This window comes from Carya illinoinensis, chromosome 14, assembly GCF_018687715.1.
Source record: "Carya illinoinensis cultivar Pawnee chromosome 14, C.illinoinensisPawnee_v1, whole genome shotgun sequence".
Taxonomy (NCBI): Eukaryota; Viridiplantae; Streptophyta; class Magnoliopsida; order Fagales; family Juglandaceae; genus Carya; species Carya illinoinensis.
Window position 1 is genome coordinate 5,442,539 of NC_056765.1, and position 27,082 is coordinate 5,469,620.

The 27,082-nt window shown below is 34.4% G+C and overlaps 3 protein-coding genes across 7 annotated transcripts; all 3 read right to left on the bottom strand.

Moving 5' to 3' along the window:
* Nucleotides 1-203: 203 nt before the first annotated feature.
* On the bottom strand, nt 204-9,079 carry LOC122294347 (serrate RNA effector molecule-like). The gene is made up of 12 exons (XM_043102992.1): nt 8,568-9,079; nt 6,263-6,387; nt 5,522-5,579; nt 3,810-3,884; nt 3,632-3,706; nt 3,443-3,490; nt 3,110-3,178; nt 2,164-2,967; nt 2,042-2,087; nt 1,554-1,837; nt 1,277-1,456; nt 204-720 (listed from the first exon to the last, which is right to left on the bottom strand). Exons 1-12 carry the CDS (start codon nt 8,900-8,902, stop codon nt 660-662), a joined length of 2,160 nt encoding a protein of 719 aa, XP_042958926.1. The 5' UTR covers nt 8,903-9,079; the 3' UTR covers nt 204-659.
* A 2,786-nt stretch (nt 9,080-11,865) lies between these two features.
* On the bottom strand, nt 11,866-15,234 carry LOC122294399 (ETHYLENE INSENSITIVE 3-like 1 protein). Of its 5 annotated transcripts, none has more exons than XM_043103099.1 (2): nt 15,078-15,234; nt 11,866-14,173 (listed from the first exon to the last, which is right to left on the bottom strand). In XM_043103099.1, the coding sequence occupies exon 2, from the start codon at nt 14,088-14,090 to the stop codon at nt 12,255-12,257; it is 1,836 nt and encodes a 611-aa protein (XP_042959033.1). In that variant the 5' UTR covers nt 14,091-14,173; nt 15,078-15,234; the 3' UTR covers nt 11,866-12,254. The 5 variants fall into 5 exon arrangements, with proteins under 5 accessions (XP_042959033.1, XP_042959035.1, XP_042959034.1 ...); XM_043103101.1 differs by having other exon boundaries at nt 11,866-14,169; nt 15,078-15,226; XM_043103100.1 differs by having other exon boundaries at nt 15,073-15,219.
* A 7,474-nt stretch (nt 15,235-22,708) lies between these two features.
* LOC122293890 (probable pectinesterase/pectinesterase inhibitor 47) lies at nt 22,709-26,790 on the bottom strand. Its single transcript, XM_043102331.1, has 3 exons — nt 25,971-26,790; nt 23,596-23,956; nt 22,709-23,498 (listed from the first exon to the last, which is right to left on the bottom strand). Exons 1-3 carry the CDS (start codon nt 26,730-26,732, stop codon nt 22,801-22,803), a joined length of 1,821 nt encoding a protein of 606 aa, XP_042958265.1. The 5' UTR covers nt 26,733-26,790; the 3' UTR covers nt 22,709-22,800.
* Between the last annotated feature and the right edge of the window lie 292 nt (nt 26,791-27,082).

A 27,082-nucleotide genomic window follows, 5' to 3' on the forward strand; every position in this document is an offset into this window, starting at 1 on the left:
TGCGAGTTCTCCATGCTTTGACTATGCTGTTCCGATTCAGTCAGTTGGCTGCTGCTTCTCCCGGTGAAGGTGAACATCATGCAAAAATATAGAGATTTGCGTCAACTGGTGCATGATCCTGCAAGTATGCAACAATAAAGACAGGCCAAGGATGTTTTCTTTTTTCTACAAGGCATCAGTGAAATTTACCGGAATGTTTCCAATGGTCTTCAAATGTCAACCCAATTGCAATTGCTTATAAAAGTATAGTTTATACTTGGCAAGTCATCGGTGAAGGTTTTTGGCCAGAAATTCACAAAATTTTCTAGAATTCAGACTTGGGATCAACTGAAATGAACAAACCCTGGTAGTGCAATACGCCATCTAGTAATCAATAATATACCTCATTCACCCAATTACAAGGCAATTTAAGAAATCTTACGGCATTTGATCTGGCAAAATCTGGCAGCATATGCTAAGTCATCTGCTCAGGTCCCCGGGTACTTACTGTAAATGAAAGTTCAAAGCAAACAGAAGCTGGGAATTCTCGATGGAAATGGAAGCCATCACTCCTAGAATAAAGGCACCCAATGCAAATAACGTCGAAAGTAGTTTATACTTTGATGAAGAAGGGACCCATGCAATCATGCGATTGGAGGAAACGCATATCAAGTGAAGCTTTACAAACTCCGATAGTCTATCACCGTGACTTCATCCTCCAGAGCATCCAAATCTTGATAACTGCACCACCATCATAACAAACACCACAATCAGGTATATATGACAATGCACACACTCAAAATCACAAATCAGAGAACTACAAGCTACACGGTGAACTGGAAACTACAAACTATAGAGCTAAATTAACAAATCACCGGCCAACATCACATCATCATCATCATCACCACCACCATAATAATAATAATATTAATAATAATAACAATAACAAAGCAATTTTAAATCCGCTGGAATTAAACAATCTAGTAGTGCTACCCTAAACCATTCACCATGATAACATTATGTGTTAGAGTTCTAGAAAAATCAGTCAAAAGGTTCCCAAATCACCATCAGTGACCAGTTGCCAGTTGTGATTTTTGCCAAAAAGTTGCAAGAGAATCATTCTCTTCGCAACATTGGTAAAGCATGGGCCTGGTCTTAACAATAATTTAATTACTGCCTTTTTAAATACTCAATTTCAGATTAAGAAATGGTGAAGGCTTAAGCAAAGAAGCTGCTAGTGATATCTAGTCTAATTGTGAACCAACAAACATTAGAAATCCAAAAAAGAAACATGAACCTTCGCATGCGTCGAGGGTCAGATCTAAAAGCAGGGGGGGCAAGAATTGGTGTTGGCCCTCCAACATTAGGACCATGCCGCATGTTCCTACCACTGCCATCATAAGAAGATGGCCCCCCCTGCTCCCGTAACATCTGCATTGCAACTTCTGGGGGAGCAGGAACAAAGGGACCTAAAGGCCTGCAATGATTAGTTCAGGTTAGATTTAAAATTAATTGCAAAATTAATTGTGCTTCAGACGAAGAAGGTTAAAGCATTATATGGAAGGGTGACCAACCCGGCACCAGGAACAGGCATAAATATTGGTGGGGTTACATCCGAGGGAAAGGGAGTGACAGCACTCATGCCTTGCCCACTATATGCATCATACATTGACTCATCATGATTCCCCAATTCGAGAATGCCACGTTTAGACTGTCGATCATGGGAAGGGGAATTCTCAGTCCTATCAAACCGTTCACCATCGGTAACCCTTTCAATCCGTTCATTATCCCTACGATTACCACGATCATCTCTCAATCTACTATCCAGACCCAGTCTCCGCCTCTGTGGCTTGTCCTTCTGAAAATAGTTCATGTAATTCATCATGAAAGATAACTCTCAGTAATGATTAAAAAGGCACCATCCAAGTATACAAAAACTATACATTAGATACATCTAGCTAGAGAAAGTAAAGTGGTCAAGAAAATTTTGAAAGATAATTTATTAGGTCAATCCACTTGGAGGTCACTGCATGACGTGCATGACATACAGCATGAGGGATACCTGAGGTTGCTGCATGACAGGTGTTCCACCCGGAGCATCTGGATCACTGCATACATAATAAGGTATTCATCATCTAATTCATAAAATACTGCCAACATTTACAATAACAAAGAAACACTTACTTTATGTAGTTTTGGAAATATAGATCCTCGCGCACTTTTGAGGTCAGTTCCATCACAAGTTCTGGGTGTTTAAGTTTGAGATGTTTATGCACAAATTCAGCAGCATGGAAAAGCTTTGTACAGCCCTTAGCTCCACAGCCATACTTCCATCCGTACTTTTCATCTCTTATTTTCCTTACATGTGGATCTAAAGCTTCAATAGCTGCTGCATCTATCTTATCCTTAGCAGTCATTAGTTCCAAGGGATCCTGACCTCTCAACCTTTCTTGCCAAAATGAGTCAAGTTTCTTTTCCCAGTCCGTACCAGATTTAGTTGTTTCTTCATAACTCTTTCCTTCTGGCCTTATATGCCTAAAACCCTTAGCTTCATTAGTTTCAGACATGCCGTAGTAATCTAAACCATGGATGCGCCAAAGATATGTAATTAGTGTGTCCAGAAGCTCAATGCCCTCTAGGCCCTTAACAGATGTTAAGCCTCGTATAATTATAATCGGGCCGACAGATCCACCATGAGACTTACCACCACCTGTTCTATCATTATCGACGCTGCTTAAGATATTATTTTCAATGCCCTTTTCGGAATCGAGCTTGCGTACGAGGGCCTGAGCTTGTTCAATATCTATATGTATTCGTCTAGGCTCAGAACTGACAGGGGGAGCCTTAGGAGCAGCTGAAAAATCGTTTTCTTTAACTGGTCCCCTTACATGTCTTCTTCGATTACCACTAGCCTCTGCTTCATCATCAGAGGCTTGATCGCTTGGTAGTCCTGATTTATTTGATGGGACAGCATTAACACCAGGAGTTCTGCATCACAAAATTCAAAATATGCATCATAGCCAGGACCCAATTTTCTGTTTTTTAATCATTTTCTCCTTTTCAATTAATTTTTAATTGTTGAGAGAGAGAGAGAGAGAGAGAGAGAGAGAGAGAGAGAGAGAGAGAGTACATGTCAAGTGTTCCACTCTGCAGATCAAGCAAAAAATCCTTCGCCACCCGTCGAGCAAGTTCATTCCTCCTAAAGGGCATAAAAGTTAGCAAAGACTTTTAGATAAGTTTGCCCAGATAAATACCCTCAAAAGTCAATTTAGCCCACAAATTAATCCAGGTATGCTCAATTCGTATTTGTGTTCACACACGTACATGTTAATACACATACACACAGAAAAACCCTTCACGAACACAAACCTTTTAACCATACCAAGATCAAATGATGCCAAAAGAATTGTGCTCTTTTTTTATTTAAAAAAAAAAAATCCAGACAGGAATCAGTACAACCCACCTTTCAATGACAGTAAGTAGATTGGTCGGATGATACTTGTCTTTCAACCTTCATCGACGGATAAATCTAATTAGTAAAAAAGAAAATCTGTATCTATATAAACAGCTAATATTATAATTTTGTACATCAATGAACCATAACAGTCAAAATAGCGACAGCTAAATTCAACACCACAAGAAGAGAACCTACCATTCCTCATCTTTATGAGCATCAAAGAAAGTACGTTTCTGAGTAGAAATGTACTCTGATTTATATTCTTGATACCTAAAATCCAATACACAAATTATTTATTAATAAAAATAATCTATCAATTAGTGAATGCTCAGATGAAAAACCATTTCAAACTTATTTACTTTCTAGAATATACCTACGCTCAGCTTCGGCAGGTAAGATATCATCTTCAAGCTCCTGAATGAATTGCTTATAGGACATCAACCCCTCCCTGAAACAATTATCATAATGCATCATATTAATAAATATCAACACCTGACGTCTTCAATAAAAGTGAAACAAGGATAACCAAGACTACCTGCCATCAATTATAGCAAAAAGGCATTTACAAACCCACCGCACCCCAAGGAGGAAAACAAAAGAAGGTACTTGAAAAATGTGAGAGCAGTTAAATACTTTTTGATGAAAAAAGACTGCTATGTCAAAAGAAGCCTAACAAAACTTGATCGTTCCAAATATAGGAACAGCAGTGGAGTGGGTCTGCATCTAAACATGAGGTATGACTACTGTGTGGGTTCTAAAGTTCAATGGAATTAAGAAATGTCTTCCACGTGGCTCAGAGGGTGTGTCAAAAAAGGTCTTTTTAGTTGTGAGATTTCTAGCATCCAGAGGAGTATGATCACAGGAAATTCTTCAACAGATTCATTTTGGACGAACGCAAATACTCCCACTAACTAAATTCAATAAAAGCAATTCACAAATGTCTCTGGACCAAGTTTCTTTATATTCTAATGCAGCTCCTATTAAATTATCACCTCATTGTCTCCACCCGAAAGACTGACCCGATAATATACAGGTGTATTTGGGTGTAGCTATATACTTTTAGTTGTCTAGGGAAAAATAGTAATATTCAGGACGTGGTTAAAACTTGAGCCACCTAACCACAAAGGTCTCATAGTTCCCAGGCTAAACTTGCAAAGAACACGGTAAATATACAAGTTACGGGAAAATTTTCCAAGAAAAAAAAGAAAAAAAGAAAAAAGAAAATGACAGCTTCCTAGTGGAGCCGCTCAGTTGGAAAACAATCTAGGAAACATTACTTTAAAGCTTAGTCAAGGGGAGTTCAACATCCATCATCCAACTAATCTTTTACCATTAAATGGACCACGTCCAGTGAAATAGTACAATCTCAATACAGCTACACTTACCAAACCCCCTTTTCTGAATTCAAAGTAATTCAAGTGTCTATGCATCAAAAGTGTTTCACACTAACAACTAAAAATCGCCCTTAATCCCAAAAGAAGGGCAAAAAATTGTGCTAGTTTAAAGTGTAGAAATATATGTACTGTTTCATGACTATTTTAACATAATACATGCACAAAACCAGCCCACAATAATCCTCTCTAAAGAAGTTCTCTAAGATGAGGATCTTTTCCATTGCACAGCTTCTTTGGGCACCTTTAAGGATCAAATGCTTTCCCATTAGAACATTTTTACGGTGGGTACATCTCTGAAAGCCTTTTAAGTGTTGAAAACATAATATATTGAGACGAATAGTAGGGCTTCCTAATAGTGGAGAGAACACCATGCTCGAACTAACTCTGCAGCAAAAGGAAGCTGCAAATATGACGAAGGCAATTGCTCAAATAATACGAACTAGCATAATATGGCATTCAAATATTTTTATAGTTTTTAATTTTCTCAACATTTCTGTCAAAATTAAAAAGTAAAAAAGGGAAAAGCCGAGTCCATAGGTATTACATTTTCCATTAATACTGAAGGATACTGACATAGTACAGCTTGACAGATCCAATGCCTAGACTTAGCTTTAAATCATGCAAACATAAACATAGGAGATATTATGTACTTCCATTTACAATCAAGAGAATAGACATTTAGAAACCTAACCTCTGTGTACTCCCTGTGTTTGACGAATCTGCATAACCCCCACGGTTTGATTCAAAATCTGCCCAAAAAAGGTCCCAAAGAGGCAAAAATAAATATATTGAGAAACAACATAAGGACATACCATTTTACAGTCAATTTGACGCTTCCCTAGAATCACTTCTAAAGCTCAGTTTAACCTAGTAGCCAATGTAAGAGTTAGCACATATGACTACCTTTATAACAAACCCATTCTACATGAGTTATTGCTTTTTCCCAATGGGGAGACTAGGGCATTACAGCTATACAGTATCATGCGGCAATAATAATCATCCAATATCATGGATACAGAACCCATTCTCATCTGACATATATTGTAATATTGTTCACATGGTATTTGGTAAGCATTTGATTTACCCCATCAATTGATGCTTAGACAGGGGATAAAAGCAACACGAAATTACTTATAAAAAAATTTAAAAAAAAAAAAAAAGCAACATGAAATAACTAAACATTGTTATTAAATGGGACGCCCATAAATCTAGATCAGCCTGTGTTTTTTATGACTTCTCAGTGATTCTGTTTTCCTATTTAAACTTTTAGAATGCATATTTTAAGCTTATTTTAGCTTTGATATATGTAACATAGAGAGATTTTTCTTTTCAAAGAAAATGCATATACTATGTCAATATGCGATGATCATCAATGCAAAAACTTCTAATTGAATAAGACATGGTAAATCAATAACCCAAAAAACTTACATACCAGAAGGTCCATTTTGATATGTGCCTGCTGAGCGATTCATAAACCGACCATGAGATTTTTCATCAGCATACCCAAGTCTTCCTCCCATCCCTCGTTCATATCCACCAATGTAATCATAGCCAAACCTGAACCATCATTAACACAACATAAGAATAACCATGAAACTACAAAACATCGATCCATTTAGATAAAAAAAAATTTAACTTGTATGATAATTTTTCATATCAAACCCAGAGATTATATCTTGAGCTGCTCCAATGAAAAATTTTCTTTGCCCTCCCAAACTTTGTTCTGTAGCAAAAAAATTTGTCAACTTCTTCTCTCTCTCTCTCTCTCTCTCTCTCTCTCTCTCTCTCTCTCTCTCTCTCTCTCTCTCTCTCTCTCTCCTGTGAGTGAGACCTTCCAAATCATTTTTTGATTGGCACCAGGTGTCTAGGAATAACGTCCCGACTAATCCTGGGAGTACACAGACCCTTGGCAAGGAGTTTGCCACAAGTGCACCTCGGGTAATTCAAGGAGAAAATAGATATTGTTTGCACCCAAGGGGATTTGAACCTTAGACCTGGGTGGAGCATACCCCGAAGCCCAAGGCCTTTACCGCTTGAGCCAACGGTTGAGACCTTCCAAATCATGAAGTGGCAAAATAAGAAAAACAAGCCGTAGCACACGAAGATTATGTATAATCAACCTTTTCCTCACATCCCCACAGGTCACCAGTTTGAAACACTCCAACAGCACTCTCAGTTTTTTTATCAGTAAACAAGGATTTTATTGATGATATAAATAGGCATAGCCCAATTACATAGGTTAATTCTCTTATCAAAAAATGATTATGTATAATCAGCCTTTTCTATTCTTTTTTCTTTCTACTTTTTGGTGATGGATTGTGGTTTTAGGGGCGGAAGGAAATGAAGAACATGGATATGCTATCTTCTCATCTCAACTTTGAATGAGCAACGTATTTAAGTATAGGAAACAACTCAATGCTACTATGTGAAACACATCAATGTCCTTAGTAACCTCAAAGATTTACCTGAAACAAAGGGGAAGAGAAAAGGAAAGAGGCTAAAATACACCCATGTTTGCTTATCTGCTGGATAGAAGACAACCCATCTCTAAGAAACAGTAGCCTATGCATCTGATAATATTCCCACCCCTCCAACACATCACATAACTTTTTGTTTGGCTGTAAACAACATAAACAATCCAAAATCTGATGGAAAGCATTGTGCTGTTCTTTAAATCCATGGGCACATAATGATAGGTCCTAGCTCTCCCAGACCAACGATGACAAGGATAGTCATGAACCACAAAACACAGATACATTCCGCTACTACCATGTTAATGGCACCATCAATGACAAATCATTTCCAATGGTTCCCAAAAACCACATGTTCAAACTATTCATTCAACTGCAACCAGGTTTCACATAAGCAGAGCAACTGGTATCTTTTCTACAGGAAGATAAAACAAGCCAGCCAATGAGTTGTGAGAGAAATGGCACTTCCATCCCTATAAAAGGGTATGATTCACGGACCAATTTGTAAGGGCTCTGTGTTGGAAGGAAGGGAATTGGCTGGGAATGGGAAATATAACGATATTAACTGTCGCAGCAAAACGGTGCGTTGCAATTAGTCATGCGGGGTGTTTTGACGAGAACGAAGGAAGTCTTTGGCTGAGTAAAACGGTGCGTGCAGGTTAAGCGTAGCAGTGCATTTCGGATTGTGAAGGTGTCACAGTCAGCGTTTTGATTGTAAAAGAATGTAATAAAAGATGTGATTTACTGTAATTAGCCGTAGGTATAAGAACTAACTGAGAAGGAAGGATTATTCATTCCGGAAGTTCGTCTAATTCTTTGGAGTTGGAAGATTACTCGAAAATCTCTTCCAAGAAATGAGAAGTAGTTTCTTGGTTCTGATTCTTGTATTCTTGGTTTGTTCTTGAATTGTTCTTCTGTTTTCTTTACCATTCTTGTTCTTAATTCTGCGGGCTGAGTTGGGAAGTAGCAGAACCATAACACAATTCTAGTTTCTTTTCTTTTTTAACCCAGTTCTAGTTTCTGTTTCAGGTGTATCTCTAATATATTTCCCAAACACTTGGCTAGCGATCCTTTTACCTATAAAGTTTAACTTGTTACAAAAGAAAAAAAGCTAGTTGCTGATTAAAAAATGCAAAGAATCCTCAAACACGGACATTAAAAAAATGCATCAAACAATCACTCAAACAAACTAATAACCCAAAACAATGATGATGATGGCTAAGAAAACAAAAGAATAAAATAAAAGGAGCAAATTTACTCCCTTACCTATCGTCCGGTCCATAACCACCGCGGGGGCTCCCACGCCTCGAACGCTTGAAGTTCGGAGAAGAGCGGCGAGGAGAGGAGTACCGGCGGTCGCGGTAGGGCGGAGAACTGGGGCTACGCCGGCGCTTGTAATCCCTGTCTCTTTCCCTCGGGGGCAGCGGCGGCGATGTGTTCCGGTCGTGGTAATCACGGCGGTTCGGAGGGCGATCCAACTCCCTCGAATCTCTCTCCCTTCTACGAGACGTCTGTGTTGGAGGCGGAGGCGGTTCATCGTCAGCGGAGGGCTTGGGGGATTGGTCGACAGAGTCCGGGGGCACGTTCATGACCTCCGCCATGGATGAAGAATTTGCGAGAGAGTTAACCTTCAACTCGACGATGAAGGGGGTAGAAGTGGGAAAATTGGAGGGTTGGATTAGGGTTTTAGGGGGTGAGAGAAAATTTAGCAGCAGCAGGAGTGGAAGAAGGAGATTGGAGTAGAAATGGATGTGCGTGGTAAAGTTTCCTGCAACGCTAGCTTTTTTTATTTTTATTTTTTATTTGTTTGCTAATATATTTAAATTATTGTTAATTAATAATCACATGGATGCAGCACCGTGCACGTCTTTCCATCTTATTATAGTAGTAAAAACTAATAATTAAATGAATTATGAAACATATATAACAAAGTAAAATGCTACTATTTGTAAAAAATAATAATGAAAATATTATTTTTTAATAATATTATAATTTTTTTTAAATATTTAAAAATACCAAAAGAAAAAACACACACAAAATTAATCATGGGAGCTCCCAGCAGCCACCCTTGTCTTAATCGGATGTAATTTATTAGAAAAATTAATAAATATTAAGATATTTATTCATTTTTAATTGTACTTAATTTCATTTGTTTATTTTTCTAAAGTATACATTAAAAAAATAATAGCGTTACACGTGCCAATTTTAAGCACAATATTATATATATAATAAGTGACAGTCCCATTTTATCAATATATTATTTTAATTTTAATTTTAAATTTTAAATTTTTTACCATTTGCAATAATTAATACATTTGTGAAACATAAGTAACATCTTTTTCACGATATCAATTTAGATCATTCAGCTCGTATCGAGTTGATCAGGTTAATTTTCTTTTTATAAATCATTGTAACAATTTTGCCATAGTTAACCTCGTTTGATTACGTAGTGAGATATTTTATTAAAAGTTAAATATTATTATAATATAATTTTTATTTTAAAATTAAAAAAAAATTAAATTGTTATTATATCTTGTATGATAGTGTGAGTTTGAGAAATTGTAATAATTATATGAGATAAAAAGAGATGAAATAATTTAATTTTATATAATCAAATTCGTCTCAAGAGTTAAAATATTGGTTCTGCTTGTATGTGAGATAAAAATTTTGAGTTTAAAATAAATATTTTAATATTATTATTATTTTAAAATTTTAAAAAGTTAAATTATTTATTATATTTTATATGAAGATTTGGAAAAGTTGTAATTATGAAATGAGAATTTTGAATTTGAAATGAAAATTTTTTGTTACCAAATTTCAAACCAAATTCGAAAGAGTTCTGTCTTTTTTTTTTTCGATCGATTTATTGGAAAGATTTTGATTTATGCGAAATGGGATAAAGTCTTATCAAGACATTATACAATGTACTTATGTAAGATATTCTTCCTATGTTGTTCTTCAATTAATGCCTCGTAAGGATCAAAACGTGAATTGAATGAAATGATTTCCAGTATTTGTTTTGTTTAATAATCATTAATATAGACTGATTACTTTTATGAAAAATAAGAGAAAAAGTAAAATAAAGAATGTAATTTTGGGTATAAGATTTACGTAATTCAATAACTTATTTATGTCCACAAAATTGTCAAGATTTTATTCAAATGATAAATAAAGATACAAGAATTTAATATAGTATATAATGAATAAAGTCTATGGAAGATGAGTGGTAATAATCCATTAACCCTAGTGCCTAGCGTCTTCGTCTCAAACTTTATCTAAAAAATTCTCCAAATCGTTGGAGGAGGAAACTGTGGCCTTCTCCTCCTTTCTCTATCCTTCCTTTATCTTCCTTTCCTCCTCTCCTTTCTTTATTTCTTTATTTTTTTAATATATCTTTTTTCCTTCAAAACTAAAAAAAGGGATCTAGAGTTCTTTAACATCTCTTGTAAAGATATGAGCAGTACAAAATGTTTTCCAAATAGATCGTTGGAAAGATAGTGACAGATCACCAAATCAGATAATTCAGATATAATTTTTATAGTTGATTTCGAAATCTACCGAAATACATTTAAATTGTAATTTATCATTTTCACATCTATCTTTCTGCTTTCATTGTTGTTTCTTTTTGTTTAGTTTTAAAAAAAAAATCATTTGTTGAATGTTTTGTCCATAGAGGTTAAGTCCTCTCATCCTATGAAAGGTGGAGTATGAATCTCTATTTTAGGTAGATGACTATCTCCTAAATGGTTTGTCTGTAAAAAGTTATAGTAGTAGTTAAGATCATACCAGTCACAAAAAAATTTGTGTATTGGTGGAGTTCCAAATGTAATAATTGGTGTGTGATATGAGAATTTTTTTGTATGAATCTGATCATAGATGTAACTTTTCTTTGATGAATGGATAAAGTCAAATTTTCATAAAAAAAAAAAAAATGTAGTATATAATAAACTCTAATGAGCGGGTTGGATCGAATTTAGAGCTGAAAACCAATGAGTTGTGTGGTCAGTTCGCTTTACTTTTTAAACCCTGAGGATCCGTTTGGATGCTAACTTAGATGGAATATTGAAAGGGATTTAGAAAAATGAAACATCTACTGCATTTTGTATGAGCTTGTATTGAATCTTTTGTTTGCTTGGAAATCATCATTTACCTCAACTCTTTCCCCATCTCAGGGGAGAGATTACGCCTTTGCATTAAACAAAAGTAGAACCTAGGTTAAAAGAAAATGCAGAGAAAGAATAGAAAAGTTGGTCAGAACGATGCCATATCAAACTCAGCCTGGTGTTATTTTTATTTCCTTTTTTCCTTTTAGCCCGCAGAGCCTTTCATATCTCATATTCCCATATTTCTACCATCTTTTATGGCATTTTCAAGTTCCGGCAGCCAGAGATGGGCATGCTTATGGAAGTCAACTGAATTAGTATTTATGGTCATTTCTATGAGATATAATTTAACAGAAAACGAATCACTCGGAGGATTAAGTAGTGCCCATAACAAGCAAACTGCAGCTTAAGGAATGTAACAACTAACCACATACATACATGCATGGATACATACATACATATATAGAAACAGGTAAATTTATATATTTTGTAACATGGAAATATCAACTTTTGCAAAAGATTCTTATATACTTCTAAACATTTCACAGCAGCAAAGTGCGGATTGGTCCTTCCCAGCTATTTGTTGGCCCTTAAGTACAGCACTGAAAGCTTCCTTGCCCTCTAAACTAGCAAGACTAACCCAAGTTCATAGGGGCGGGGGTTTTAGACATCCTGATAAAACAAGCTTTATATATAACAATATTAGATTTAGAAAGGAAGAAGCTGCGCACCCACCCAGCCTTTGGAAGTTGGAACTTTGTAGAGATAAGCTCTTTCCTTCATGCAGCCTTCCCTATCAATTAGGGTTGTCAACCATATAAAACCTAAGATGCATGTTTTGCCTTTTTCTTCAAAGGTACCACGAGGAGATATCTTGCTTTGGCATCGAATCCCATGTATAATCCGCAGATGCTAGGTTAAATGGAGAGCTGAATCTGAAGTCGGCAATATTGTCAGGGGGGATGTCATCAAATGCAGGGTCAAGTGGCTTGTACTGATCATATTGAATTCCTGTTGTTGGAAACACTGCATGATGCATCGGCATGTTGGCTTCATCAGACATGTTTACCCCCATAATAACCCCCTGGCTGTAACAGTTATCGTTCATCTGAGGTTGAAACTTCTGCTGCTGGTTGTGATCTTCTGTAGCACTGAGATTCCCAGGATTCATGCTTTTATCACGCTGAAGATTAGCATCATAGAATGACATGAGATCAGAGATCATTTTCTGTCCATCTTTTGGAAGTCCGAGTCCTGAAACACTAAAAGGAGTCTCGTTTGCCTGGTTCGCAGGTGGAGCAGCTGGCTTAGGTTGGCCAAAGGGTAGAGGGAAGACTATTGGCTTGTCCTTGTTGATTTGAGAGTTCGACGTTCCAAATATTGGGGAAAAATTACCCCGGTATGGACAATTCAGTTGGTGATTGTTTCTTGCAGTCATGTCCAGAAATCCGAGGCGGTAATTGTTGTATGGGCATTGGGAGTACTCACAGGTATATATCTTTTGATCAATCATCGTATGTGGTTGATCAGCCAGGAGTTTCCGCTTTTGAGTGAAATCCGATTCAATTTCAATGATCTCTCCCTTGATTTGTGGATCCCCTGGGGGCATCACAAGCCTATCTCTTGGCCCAGCAGCCCCGATATTGAAGAGTTTGACATCGCAGGGTTTGCAGTCCACTACATCAACATTCAGTTCATCATCCACCCCTTCAACATCATAATGGCTAGAATCACTGACTAGACAAGACCCACTCCCACCAGCTGACACAGGTGGGCATCTATCAGGATACAACTTCCGGGCCAGCACTTCTTCCTGGTTTATAATGGTCAGCCAAGTGGCACTCTCCTTGGCAGTCATCTTGTCCTGCAAGCATTTTGACTGACGAACAAGCTTTCGGATCTTGGCAATGTCCGGGGACATGTGCTTAATCACAGATGTCAGAACACTCACCTTCCAAGCCTTCTTCAGATCATGAGGCTTTTTGTATGGGGGAGGCCCCTGATCTTTGGACAACCCAAGTTGAGGCCACCACTCCTCATTTCCGGTAGGCCACCATGGTGGTGAAACACCCTTCTCCAGTGGGAAACGCCTCTGTGGCGGATCACAGTGCTGCATCAGAGCTGACAAAAGTGATCCAAGAGTCGTGTCCTGGAGCTCCTGCAAGGTGTGGGGTGTGGATGCCACAGCACTGCACTCTTCACTCTTCCCAAGGACTGAATGATCAGCCTGATACTTGGTAATTGCAGCAGGTCCATTACGATCAAACCTGACCTTTTCCTTCCACCATGCTCGCAGATTGTCAGAGGCTCCACTTACTGGCTTGCCCTTCTCGGGAATAATCCCATACACAAAACCTTGAGCTTTACAAACTTCCATCATTTTGAGCATATACTTCAGGATGCCATCTTGGGCACGAGACATCTTCTTCCTTCGAGCTTGCTCCTGTGATTGACGCTGCTTTTCATTGTCAGCCTCCTCCTTTCCCTTATTCTGTTCTTTGAGCCGTCTCAATAGCATTCGGTCTCTCCACATCCTCCTCTCAAGCTCATCAACATCCATCTCATCATCACTGTAATCCTCCACTGCCACCTCTGGTTCCCGCTCGGGAACTGCATCCCCTTCCCCAGAAGGAGCAGGAAGAAATTCAAGATCACCAAAAAAACCCATATCTTCAAAGATTCCCATTTACCACCAGAACATAAATATCAGCTCAGCCCAGTTGCGCTTTCACTCTCTGATCAAGTTGATGAAACTCGATCGATATCTGCCTAAATTAAAGAACAAAATCACAGTAAGTTCAGAAGACAACCCCATCTCATGCACATCTGGAGAGCATCGACAAAAACAGAACGGGGAAATATTTAGATCGTCAAAATATAGACGGGAATATCATGAATACTGCAAAACAATAGCAACTGATGAACATGAAACACAACCCCCCAAGACCTCATTTCTTTTCGGCATCAAAATAGGTGTAAAAACTGAGGACGACCCCGATTATAGAAATAAACCAACCAACAAAGTACGAGAATAAAACAAATTGTCATATTTCGATTAAATAATTACCATAAAAGCCATTACATGAAAATTACCTGAAAGCTAATTTGGCGAAATCAAAGCTAAATAAACCATAAACAAAAAGAAGAAGCAGGCCTCAGATCTACAGCACTAAAATTCACAATTCTCTGTATAAACGACGCGATCTGATTCAGCTTCTAAAACAAAACTTCCACCTTTTTTTCTACGCAAGCAACAAAAGATACAATTTTTTTTTTCTCAAATCTTTTACCGCAATATACTCATTAAAACAAAAAACTGAAATCATAAGCAAACAAATTTGACTAATGGTTTCCGAAAATCATGGGGTTGAGCACAAGAAAATTTCCGAAGCCGCCTTTTTTCTAGATCAAGGTTCTTAAGGCTCAAAGCCATCCACAACATCTCTTTGAGACAAATAACCATAATACAAACATATGTATTGGTATAAAAATAAATAAATAAATAAGAAAACGCAAGACTGAAAGAGGAATCGAACTACGGCAACCCAATTCAGACACAGAAATATTCCAACTCAAAGACCCAAGTGATACATGCATCTATAATAAAATTTCTTTGAGAAAAAAAGGGGTGATGAATAAGGAGACTTCAATAGCAGAATAGTATTTACGTTACCCAACATTCATTTCTTAGCGGCAGCCATTTAAGGTACGCCTCAACAGTGTTACAGAGAGAGAGAGAGAGAGAGAGAGAGAGGAGAGATCAGTTGCAGAGGAGAGATAGGAAAGGGACAGAAAACTTAAAAAGGAAAAACCTTAGTCAGGTTTATGTTGTAACCGAGGTTAGGTGGTGGTGCATGCAACGAAGCACAAAAAGTTCCCAAAAAAGTGTTTTTTTTTCCTTTAAGAATCAACACGTGATGGGTTTATTTTGTTGGCATGATTTTATCACTTTTCCACTTCTGCAAATACAGGAATCTACACTGTATTAGATATCGAGTTGGAAAGAATATTAAAATAAATTTTTATTAGGAATAATAAAATCACAAGTATTAATATATATAATATATGAGTAATATTACGTATAATTATTTTTTAATATTTTTATATACTTTATTGATATAAGTAATTATATTAATTTTTTATAATATACAGTTAATCACATCAATAAAGCACATATAAGAATATATAAAAATAACTGCAAATATAATTTTTATAACTATCTACGTTTCATAGTTTATACTGATTTTTTTCTCTTTCTAAATTAGTAATTTGTTGTTGATAATGCTCTATTTCCAAATATTTGAAAACTTTGAGAAATTTTTACCATTCATTTCACGATTAGTGATATTCAACAATAACAAGACTCACTTTAATGAAATATGTCTAACGACCACCAAGATGATAGTCTAATTAATACGAGTTAATATTTCATGACTTCAACGTGGAGAGTTCAAGTCAAAACTTAAGTTGAAACTACTTATGGTAGGAAATCCTGACCTTTGGGTCATGGGATGTGTTTTGGACTAACTAAATATTTTGAAAGGGCTATGATGATAGACTTGTTGTTGGAACAATAGCTATGACTAAAATCGAACATTCTGCAATAGAAAGAGGCTCTTATGATTATATCTAAAGATGATTGCTATGCTGATAGACCCCACCTTCCATTTTTTTAAGAAATAAGAGGACCTGATCTAATGAATTAAAGTATGAAAATAATTTAAGATAGAATTTCATTATCAACCAGGCCAAGTGTACATTCTCTAAAATGAATATTCAATTAGAGAATAGAAGTAAATCGTTATTATCTATTGGAGAGGCTATCAACGATCATACATCTTGGATACTACATACAGAAATATATATTAAAATTAATAGAATCTAACAAAAATGAATATTCAATTTAAGAACAAAATAAAAGGTTACCATCTACAAAGATATTTCTTTCAATCGTGTAACAAACCTTGTGACTAGGAAGTTACCTAAAAGGAGAGTTTCTCACATAAAAAGACTATGTAACCACTATAATAAAAGTTATTTTTTGGGACGAAATTACTTTGGGACGAATTGAAAATCGTTCCAAAAAGTGAGATTTTGGAACGAAATTTGAATTTCATTCCAAAATAATGACGGAATGTCAGACTGTTCGAATGCATTCGGACGCTATTCTTAGGGACGAAATTTTTTGTCCCAAATAAGTTAACCGTTCGACCGTTAATGATTAACCATTCGAACGTTTAATTGTTACCGTTTGAACGTAATATTGGCGCGATAGACAAAATTATTTTAGAGGGAAATTGACAAACCGTTCGAACGGTAAATTATAAACGTTCGAATGATGCATATTCACCGTTCAAACGTTATTTGAAGCGTTCGAACATGGTACCATTCGAACGGTAAGTTAATACCGTTCGAACGTATTAACTGAAAATTAATACCCTTCCCTAATTAATCCAAATTTCATGATAATAAATGTTATTTAAATGCAATATTCGGTATTAATTATATTAAATATAATAATTAATTCAATTATAATATATTTGAACTGTTAAATATATTAAATGCAATATATTTAATGCGCTTATATATTATTAAACACTATATATTATATTTATAATTTTATATATATATTATATATTATATTATATTTAATTAAAATATATTATACTATTGAATATTATATAGTATAATTAATATAATATAGACTACTATATACATGAAACTATGTTCATGTATTTATATAACATATATATTATATGTGATATTAACTAATATATATATTTAATAGTATATGTATTACATGACTTGTTTAGTATATTTTTCTTATTATATTGCAGTTATAGGCTAATTAGATGACACTCTTTATTCTAGCACTATAAATAACACTATATATACTCAATTTTAGTTTTTGTATCATTATAATACACTCTAATTGCTAGTAGTATTGATGACACTATATATAATAGTAGATATCCTATTATTAAATAATATTATAATAATATAATATAATAAACACTATATATATATGCATGTGATACATATAACCCTATGCTATGATACCATATATATGTTATATATAATAGGTTAATATATGTATTTGACTATAATACTAGATGTAATATGATATTTTATACTATATATGTTACTAAACTATATAATATATGTTTGATTATATATTATATAGTTATATTACTATGTCTCTAAACTATAGTATATTTACAAGTTATTATATTTAAAGGTATAATGCAAAAAAAAATACAATAAGTAACATTTTAATTTGACGTTTGAACGGTTTAAAATAACCGTTCAAACGTATAAGAAAACGTTCGAACAATCACTTTCACGTTCGAACGTTTAATTAGAGGGGGAAAATTTTCCCGCTAATCTATTTGACGTTCGAACATTCATTAAATAACTGTTCGACATCAATGTTCTACATTTACACGACAGAACCTCACAATCTCGCACTCGTTCCAGTCGACTTCCAGTCGCTCCCACGCTCATTTTCTTCCAACCAACTCCATTATTCTTCAATCCAGCCCTCAAATATTACTAACTTCTATCAATCTCTTATATTTTCGGATGAAGAGATTATTTTTACTGTTTGGTGAAGAGTATTTAAGTTTTAGGCATTGGGTACGGGTGGATTTTCCAGTTTATCTCTCCAAATCAGGTATTCTCCTTAAATATATTCTCATTTTAGATTTTATATAAGTGTTTTCGTTTGCTATAATGAGTTCGTCATATAGTTTGCTGTCTTTTGTTGTAATTTGGATTGTAAATGTTGAGGTTTTCTGAAATTGAAGACGACTGTAATCTGGAATTAATCCGTTCGAACGGTATTCGTGTGCCGTTCGAACGTATGTCCTTAGATCGAACGGTGACTAGTACTGTTTGAACGTTATGTTGGTCAGTGTTAAAATAATTAATACTTTAAATGCAGGAATTGAATTAAAAATTAATTATTTATAATCTACATTTAATAATACTTAAATACTTAAAAGATTAAAGTAATCAAATGAGAATGAATTAAATTACAAATCATCTAAGATTTAATAATACTTAAATATTTAATAGTTGAATTATTCAACTATAGGTTAATACAAATAGTTTTGTTTTAATAACACAAAAATACTTAATTTTTGAATTAATAAAATGAATTTTAAATCAAATACAAATAATCTAGATTTAATAATACTTAAATACTTAAAAGTTAAAAAGTAATCAAATGAATTTGAATTAAAATATAAATTTCAAATTATAATTAATAAAATGAATGCTAATTACAATACAAATAGTTATAATTATTAACTAGAATGTTAATTACAATACAAATAGTTATAATTATTAACTAAAATGTTAATTAAAATACAAATTTGTTATAATTAATAAAATATTTTGAAAGATATAAAACAACTATCTAATTATTTAATAATATAAATACTTAATTAACATATCTTGCATTGTTTGTTTGATACATGTTATATTGAAGAATTGGTTGCAAAACAACAAGAGTTAGAGGCTCAATTGGCGAGACAAGGAGACATGGAGATGCCCCTCAAACAACATGAAGAAGAACAAGCAGAGTTCATGAGAGATATGCAACTCCAAACGCAACAGCTTATGCAACAGTACAAGCCTCCAACCAACTAATGGTTTTTTATGTCTAGCTTATGGCATTATCTAATTATGTATGAACAATACTAGTATCATGATTATTTATTTCTTCGCACTTATTATAAAACTTTTGTGAGTAATTAAACAGTTCCTAATTTATGTTTTTCAAATATTATGGATGTCTATTTAGTTTTTTTATAATTATTGGTTTGAATAAAAATAATATCCGTTCGAACGACCGTGTCACGTTTGAACATTAATGGGTAGACCGTTCAAACGATAATGTACCATTCAAACATTAATGACCAAATTGTTCGAACGATACCAGATGCTCAAAAAACGTTCAAACGCAGGTCATTACCATAGCGTTCGAACATTGATCAGCACCGTTCGATCTCTTCTACCGTTCGATCTGTTCCTTTAACGTTCGAACGTAATTCTATTGATCATTTAAATGTATCTTGATAACCGTTCAAAAGATACATTAACGTTCGAACGGTAACTGAGAAGCATTCGAACGTCATTTTGGAACGAATTTTAATAGTGACAAAAAAGGTCATCGTTCGAACGGTATCGAACGGTCAATTTCAAAATCGTTCCAAAAGATATATTTTAGGACGAAATTGTAATTTTCATCCCAATATATCTTCTGGGACATTGATGTTAGGACGACCTTGGGACGAAATTTTTTCGTCTCAAAAAATCTTTTGAAACGAAATCTATATATTTTGGGATGAAAATTTTCGTCCCAAAAACTGTTTTTTGTCGTAGTGAATATAGCTAAACGCAATCTCTTACATTCTTGAATAAACTCACAAGCACTACTCTGATATTTTTCTCGAGTTCATAAGAAATTTCAATATCTTACCTAGATTGCCTTCTCTTTTATTTTGTAGGATATGTAATATTCTCCTAATTACTCAACTTTCATTATTGCAAGAGTCTAAAAGTATTTTTTAAAAATTAGATATTTTAATTTTTGAGACACATAAAAAGAAAATATGACAGTATTATATATATATATATGCATATATCCCGATTTAAAATCCTGATATAAATCATGTCAAACCATGTCAGCAATAATTAAAATGACAGTTAGTATTAAGGGCAATTTATTGAAGGATGAGTTGGAACATGAAATTAAGAGAGAAATTAAGTCAATTACGGTTTTTTTTTTTTAAAGGGTAATGGGAATGGAATTTTGCTTCAATCCTCTTAATGAATGACTATTCAATACCCAAGTTCGTACGTATCCAACTCCAGCTAGATAAAGGGAATCAAGTTTTGTCTCTTTATGAGATATGCAATTAATTTATACTTCTTTAGACTATTCAATTCCCAAGTTTGTATCCTTAGATAGATTGAGGGAATCAAGTTGCACTGTTTATGAGACTATATAATTAATTTCCACTTTTTTAGGTTAATTTTCAAGATTCGCTGATCTATAAACAGTTATTGACCTTCTACGGCTACCACGTGCCTCATCAGTAAACTCTTCAACCGTCAATCTGTCAGTTGGGTGAGAAAAATTGATCAAAAGAGCAACGCGTGAATTTCACGTGCCACCACTTCATGAAGAGTCTATCATCGCCACGTGCAGCATTATTGGGATCATTTACTTCGAATCTCTCATATCTGACCAACACCTTATTTCGTAGAGTGGTGCATAAACTACACACTATTTCACAGATAATGAAGGTTCAATGCTGGCGTATCAATCCATCAACTGGTTGTTACGTTCCTATATTTCCTATTTTCCTAACCGATGATTAAAATAAAGTGTTGTGGAAGTCTCCTACAACTAGTCTAGATAAATAAGATGCAATACATATCGATTCACTACAACTTTTAGTCGCAGTGTTATAGTTTGTTTATTAGACTATGCAAAAACTGCTTCAAGCAACTTTTCTTTAGTGGAAAATGGGTAGAAGTCAACTTTTGGCTCTAGATCCTTCTTTTTTTATTCCACTTGTGTTACATTTGTTGCTTTTGAGATGATTGTTGAGACTCTCATCCCACTGAATCTGGTATCATGTAACTACATAATTTATCTATGAACTTGCTTGCTTAGAAAAATAAGAAATGAGAATGATCAATATGTAATCAAGGAAGATTTTTAATTCTTACAATTCAGACAAAGGTAGACACAATTTGTAAATCTTATAACATCAAATATTAGTAATAGACGAATAATGGTAGATACAATCATGAGTTATGTAAATGCCGAACACTCATTTTGAAAAAGATTTAAAAAAGAGTAGGGTCTATTATTAAAAAATTAATTTTTCATGCGAATCTCATATTTATTTTTATTTTTTTAAAATACTTGTTGCAACTTGCATACTCTATAATGGCAAATATCATTTTTCTTAACAATATATAGTATAGACTTTAACATCAAATATGGTGATATTGCATACTATATATATATATATATATATATATATTTATATATGATCTCCTTGAATTGTATGGATGAATAATGAGTTAATAGAGGGTTAGTATTAGAGTGAATGTTTTTATTGACTTATAAATATTGATGATATTATGGCCGGAAAAATATATAGAATATGATACCTTATGGGGAAAGAATTAGCATATTTTCTTCAAAACTTGAGGAAGATTTCTCAAGTAGTATATCATTCATGAATCATCCTATATTAAGGTTCGGTTTGGCACTGAGAATTCTCATATATATAAGAATTTTGAGTTTTAAGATAACATATTAAAGTATTATATTTTAATATTATTATTATTATTTTGAGATTTGAAAATTTTAAGAAAAAGTTAGAATTATTTATTATATTTTATATGAGAATTTGAAAAAGTTGTAATGATAAAATGAGAATCTTGAGTTTGATATGATCAGAATTTCTAGTGGTCAAACCGAACCTAAAGGTTAGCAAGTATCTCCAAATACCATTTAAGACAATAGGTTAAATCTTCGAATTCCACAGTTTGAGCATGAATAATAACTTTTATAAAAATTAAACGTACCAGTCCTATTCTCAAAATATCGAGCACATAAAACAATATTATAAAAGTTTAATATATACTATATATCAAATTTACTTTATAATAAAAGAAATTATATAGTTTAAAGTAATATATTATGCTACATCAGTTATAAATTTGTTCTTAAATTTTTTCTTGTGAAATTTCTTTATTTTCTCTTATTTTGTTATCATAGTTTGAAACATTACTTATTTTCGAATCTTTCTAGAAGACTAGGAGACCTCAAATCAACATTAAAATTCTCTCGTACCTTTTTCTTTTCTTTTTGCCTAATGATTTTGCAAACGTGGATTAGCATCTCGTAATTTTCTTATCACTTTTGAGCCTTTGAGGCAAGTGTCATCTATTAACAACTCGATACAAAGTCAAGCACCTCATTATGGGATCTGTCCATGATTGTCTCTTTATTCTTAGCACCTTAGATGACGATGAATAATAATAACAACAACAATAATAATAACAATAATAATGGTTAATGTCGTGTTTCGCACGCGATCTTCTTTAATCCAGGCTTTTAGTAATTTGAGATTGTTTTTGTATAATTTTTTTATAATTAAAAAATTTTCCTTAAAATAATGAAAAACTTTCTTTGTTACTAGTCTTGTCATTTTTAGTTCATAGTCCACCAATCATGTCTCGTGGCATCAACCAATGAGATTAAAGATGATAAAATTATCAACCATTAAGAATAATATTATAAAAAAAATCATCAATTAGGAAATTATAATACAGCTATATAAATGGAACTTGTATATAGTTTTAATTTAGATATCTAGAAGTCCAGCTGAAAAGGGTATATCAGTATAAGGCAACCAAGTATCCCCAAGTGTGAAATTATCCACGGTAAAGTTGAAAGCCTGTGAAGCATTCATCAAACTATAACCTGGCCATTGCACTCTCTTAGCTGTATGTGCACCAGGCCCATGATTCTTAAATTCCCCATAATAAAGTGTGTCTGTTCCAATCGTTCCATTCCATTCCAACCATCCAACTTGATGGATCAGGCCTCCAATATAGGATTGCATGTACACAGTCCTAGAATACATCTTCCAAGGTCGACCCAGATAAGTTAAGGTGGAGTTCAAGTTCTTAGCCAAGTCTGGTGCAGCTTCAATTGTGCAGTTGTGGATGGAAATACCAGTGTTCTGGTTTGGGTCTGTCCGGCCTTGGGCTGTGACAGCATTCTTTTGGTTAGCCATAGGCTTTCGAGCATATATATTGCAGCTCTGAAAAACAGCAGCAGCATTCCCAAAAATGAAATCTACAGTTCCATATATGTCACATTCCCTGTAGAATTGTCTGAGAGAGTGAACATAAAGAGTGTCTTGATAGCCTTCAAAACTACAACGATAGAATGTGGAGAGGTCAGCATTGTTCCTCACAGCTACTGCTTGATGTTTTTCAGGACCAGCTGTGTTCCTGAACGTAATGTCTACCGCTACAAACCGGTCTCCAGAGACAGCTGCATCAGAATACAAATCCGCTTAAGAGTCAGTTGGAACAATTCAACATAGTATCCTTATCCAAATGAAGAGGAAAAAAAAAAAAAATCTAGTTACCAAAGGTGGAAGAGTTAAAAGTTGTCCAGCCGTCGATAACACTATGGTTTCCTGTAATGACCGTCCGATTGAGGCCATCTCCAAGCAGCATTATATTCTTCTTATACTGGGGCACCACAACGTATTCCTGGTAGCATCCTTGTCTAGCGTAGATAACGAAGTATCCATCTTCTGGCATTGTATTATTTGGCGCAGATGCGATGGCCTCCGTGATTGACGTGAAGTTGTCGGTGCCGTCAAGGCCGACAGTCACTGTATCGTTCACGAGAATTCCATTGTCCTCCCTTAATTCATCGAGAATCCGTTCCGACCTCTTGGGGCAATTTTCCTCTGATTTTTTGCCAGAATTTTTCCGTAGAACCTAAAACAGAAGAAGAATTCCATTGTTGATCAGATGCATACTTCATTAATTAATATTCATTTCATTTTACATGCTGATATATATATATATATATATAAATATACTTGTACTGAACTTAATTCGAATGGATAGAATGCATGAGTGTACGCACACCAAGGCATGGCACGTTATGTCGACCCTTTGTTTTCCTCTATTCATTTGCTTAATGATATTATATATTCCAAGACAACGTTTAAGTAAAACCCAAATGGTCAAATTCTTCCCATCAACTACGGCCACCATATCTCTTAGCTGGAACGCGCAAATTCAAGACATTTATATATATATATATATATATATATATTAATGTGTACGAATTGGTTATATATATATATATATATATATATATATATATATATATATTTTATTAATTTTGTTTTGAGTTTTTTTTTAGAGCAGAATACTATATATTGACCTTCATTAGTTTCGAGACATAAATGAATAAATAAAAAGATTTTTTTTTTGATAAATGTCGATTGAGTACCAGACATATAATATATATATATATATATATGAGAGAAAACGTGTACACATCATACATGGTCACTCAGTCATGAGCAGATCATGATCATCGACTTAAATTTAGAAATGATAAGAGTTTTGGAATGGATGACTAATATCATATTTGTTCAAATAGAAGTGTTCAAATTGATCATCAGAGCCCAGACGTACGTAATTATTAGACAAACAAGGAGACAGAAAATTCCTAGTAAATGCAATTTAATTAGTAAAAGAAGTAAATTTAGAAGCTAGGCTTGCACATTAATATTGCTGTCTTGGTCACGAGCCTACGTGACATACAATACAAGCAGATAAAAACACGTGACATGCATGATCAAGTGCCAGCAAGTTGGGGAAACCGTGACTCTTTATTAATTTGAAGATCGAACTTTCATATATGTACCTTGACGACTAAAATTATAGATCTCAATCACATGATCATTTGACTTTGCACCCATTATTATTTTTAATTCACTTGCTTCTTATATTATATATTAAATTCTTGATCATCATGTTATTTTAATATCAAAAATTTTATATGCAGTCACATTTATATATTTTTTTATGCAGTCTATTAATGTAATTGGTTAAGTATTAAAAAAAATTAATACAGCCAATCACATCAGTGAAATGCGTAAAGAATATATAAAAATGATTGTATATAGCATTACTCTATTAATTCTCAAATCATATCTTATATATAAATACCATCTAAGTATTAAAATAAATTACAGGGGCACCATGAGCGATCGAGCTCAATAATCAATATCCTATATTAAAAACAGAAAACTAGAAATATAATATAGTACCATAAATTAAAATTAATTAATGCTTTAGAAGCAACATTAATTATTATTCTGTGTAAAATCCTTTTTCATTGAATCAATTAAACATATAGATATTTATTTTCTTAAACTAATCCAAGAACATAAGTGTTACGATCGTAACAAAATTTTATAAAAATAATATCACAAACTGACATAGTTTTATGTGATATATTAAATTTATTTTATAATAAAAAAAATCTAATTACAATTTAATGTATCACATTAAACTACAAGTTAATTTAAAAAAAAAAAAAAACTCTTTTATAACTAAAGCATATCTAATGGGAGAATAGAAATGAGGTGGAAAATGACTAGTACTTCTTATATGTTTAAAAGTTATTCTATTATTAAGTAAAGTTTATTATCCACATGTCAGATAAAACTTGATATATAAAATTTAAATTTTAAAATTTTTATTTCGAATTAAATTATATTATATAAGGGATGCTTTATCTTTTAACTTATAAATTGAATTTTTCTACGTCCAGACGATGGAGTTGACCAGGTAATTCTATGGTCTGTCAATCTTAAGAATCTAAAGCTCTGCAAAGCATGACCTCTAGCTAGCTAGCTCGGAAGTTGCTCAAGTTACTATGCAGGAAAATCGGCCAGACAAAAATGGAACAAGCACCATGCATGATCATTACCTTGATGAGACTTTCGAGTCGTTCCCGGACTGGGTGTTCCTTGGTCGGAAACATTCCACCTTTATACCCCTTTTTCTTCTTGTTTCGTTTAAGATTTAGTTCAGAGGCATGCGTCACCAACCCAAGAGACACACTGTACAGCCGAGTGACGTTGTTCAGCGGCTCAGACAAAGCGCCCACGATGCTGCTCTTGGAGTCCTCGAGCCCGTCGTAACACGTCTGCTGGTTCGTCACGATTGCGCTCAGCAGCGTCTGCACGCGATCCACGAGCTCGTCGTTCAACGAGTAGGCAGACTTGAGCTCGGCGGTGATGGACTGCAGGTACTCAACGTTGAGCTGCGAGAGCTGGCCGCAATCGTCCAGCGCCCCGACCTCAGCGTGGCTCATTAACGAGCCCCGGTTATGCGTGAGGTAGTGACCGATCCGTTTCGACAGCTTTCGTGCTTGCTTCAGGCATTGCTTCACGGAGAACTTGCCGTAGCCGTAGGGGTCGGACGGTGAGGAGCGGATGGCGGAGAGGATTGAGCGGCAGAGTTTTGGGTAGAGAGTAGATTTGCATGCATCAGAACGTGACTGCGGTAATGAGGACTGATCAGCCGAGGTATACAGGGCTAAGAAAAGTGAGAGAAAGGCACAGAAGAGAATGAAGGAAAAGGCTGGCTTTCGCATTATGATTGACATGCACAAATTTACAGAGCAAGTGCTACTTGTGGAAAAGAAAGGAGGAGGAAGTACAGAGAGAGAGCGATTATCAATTTGCATGCAGGGCAATGGATTCCGAATCTATGACATGACATATAAATATACATATATTATGTATGTATGCATGTACGTATGTATGTGTGCATGGATGTATAAGAAGTGAAGCATATATATATAAATATTGTGCGTGGAAGTAATAATGACGTTGGGTTTTGTGTGTCGGTTTGGACCAATAATGCATACAGTAGTTGTGGGAGGAACTTGCAAGGAAAGACATGACCGGAAGATCATGTGGACGTTTAACGTAGAATGCAGTCGTTTCCGCTAGCTGTCTTTAGCTAGAAACCAACGACCTTCGTCTCTTTTGTTTTGTTATTGTTTTTTTTTTTTTTAATTGCAGGAAGTAAAAT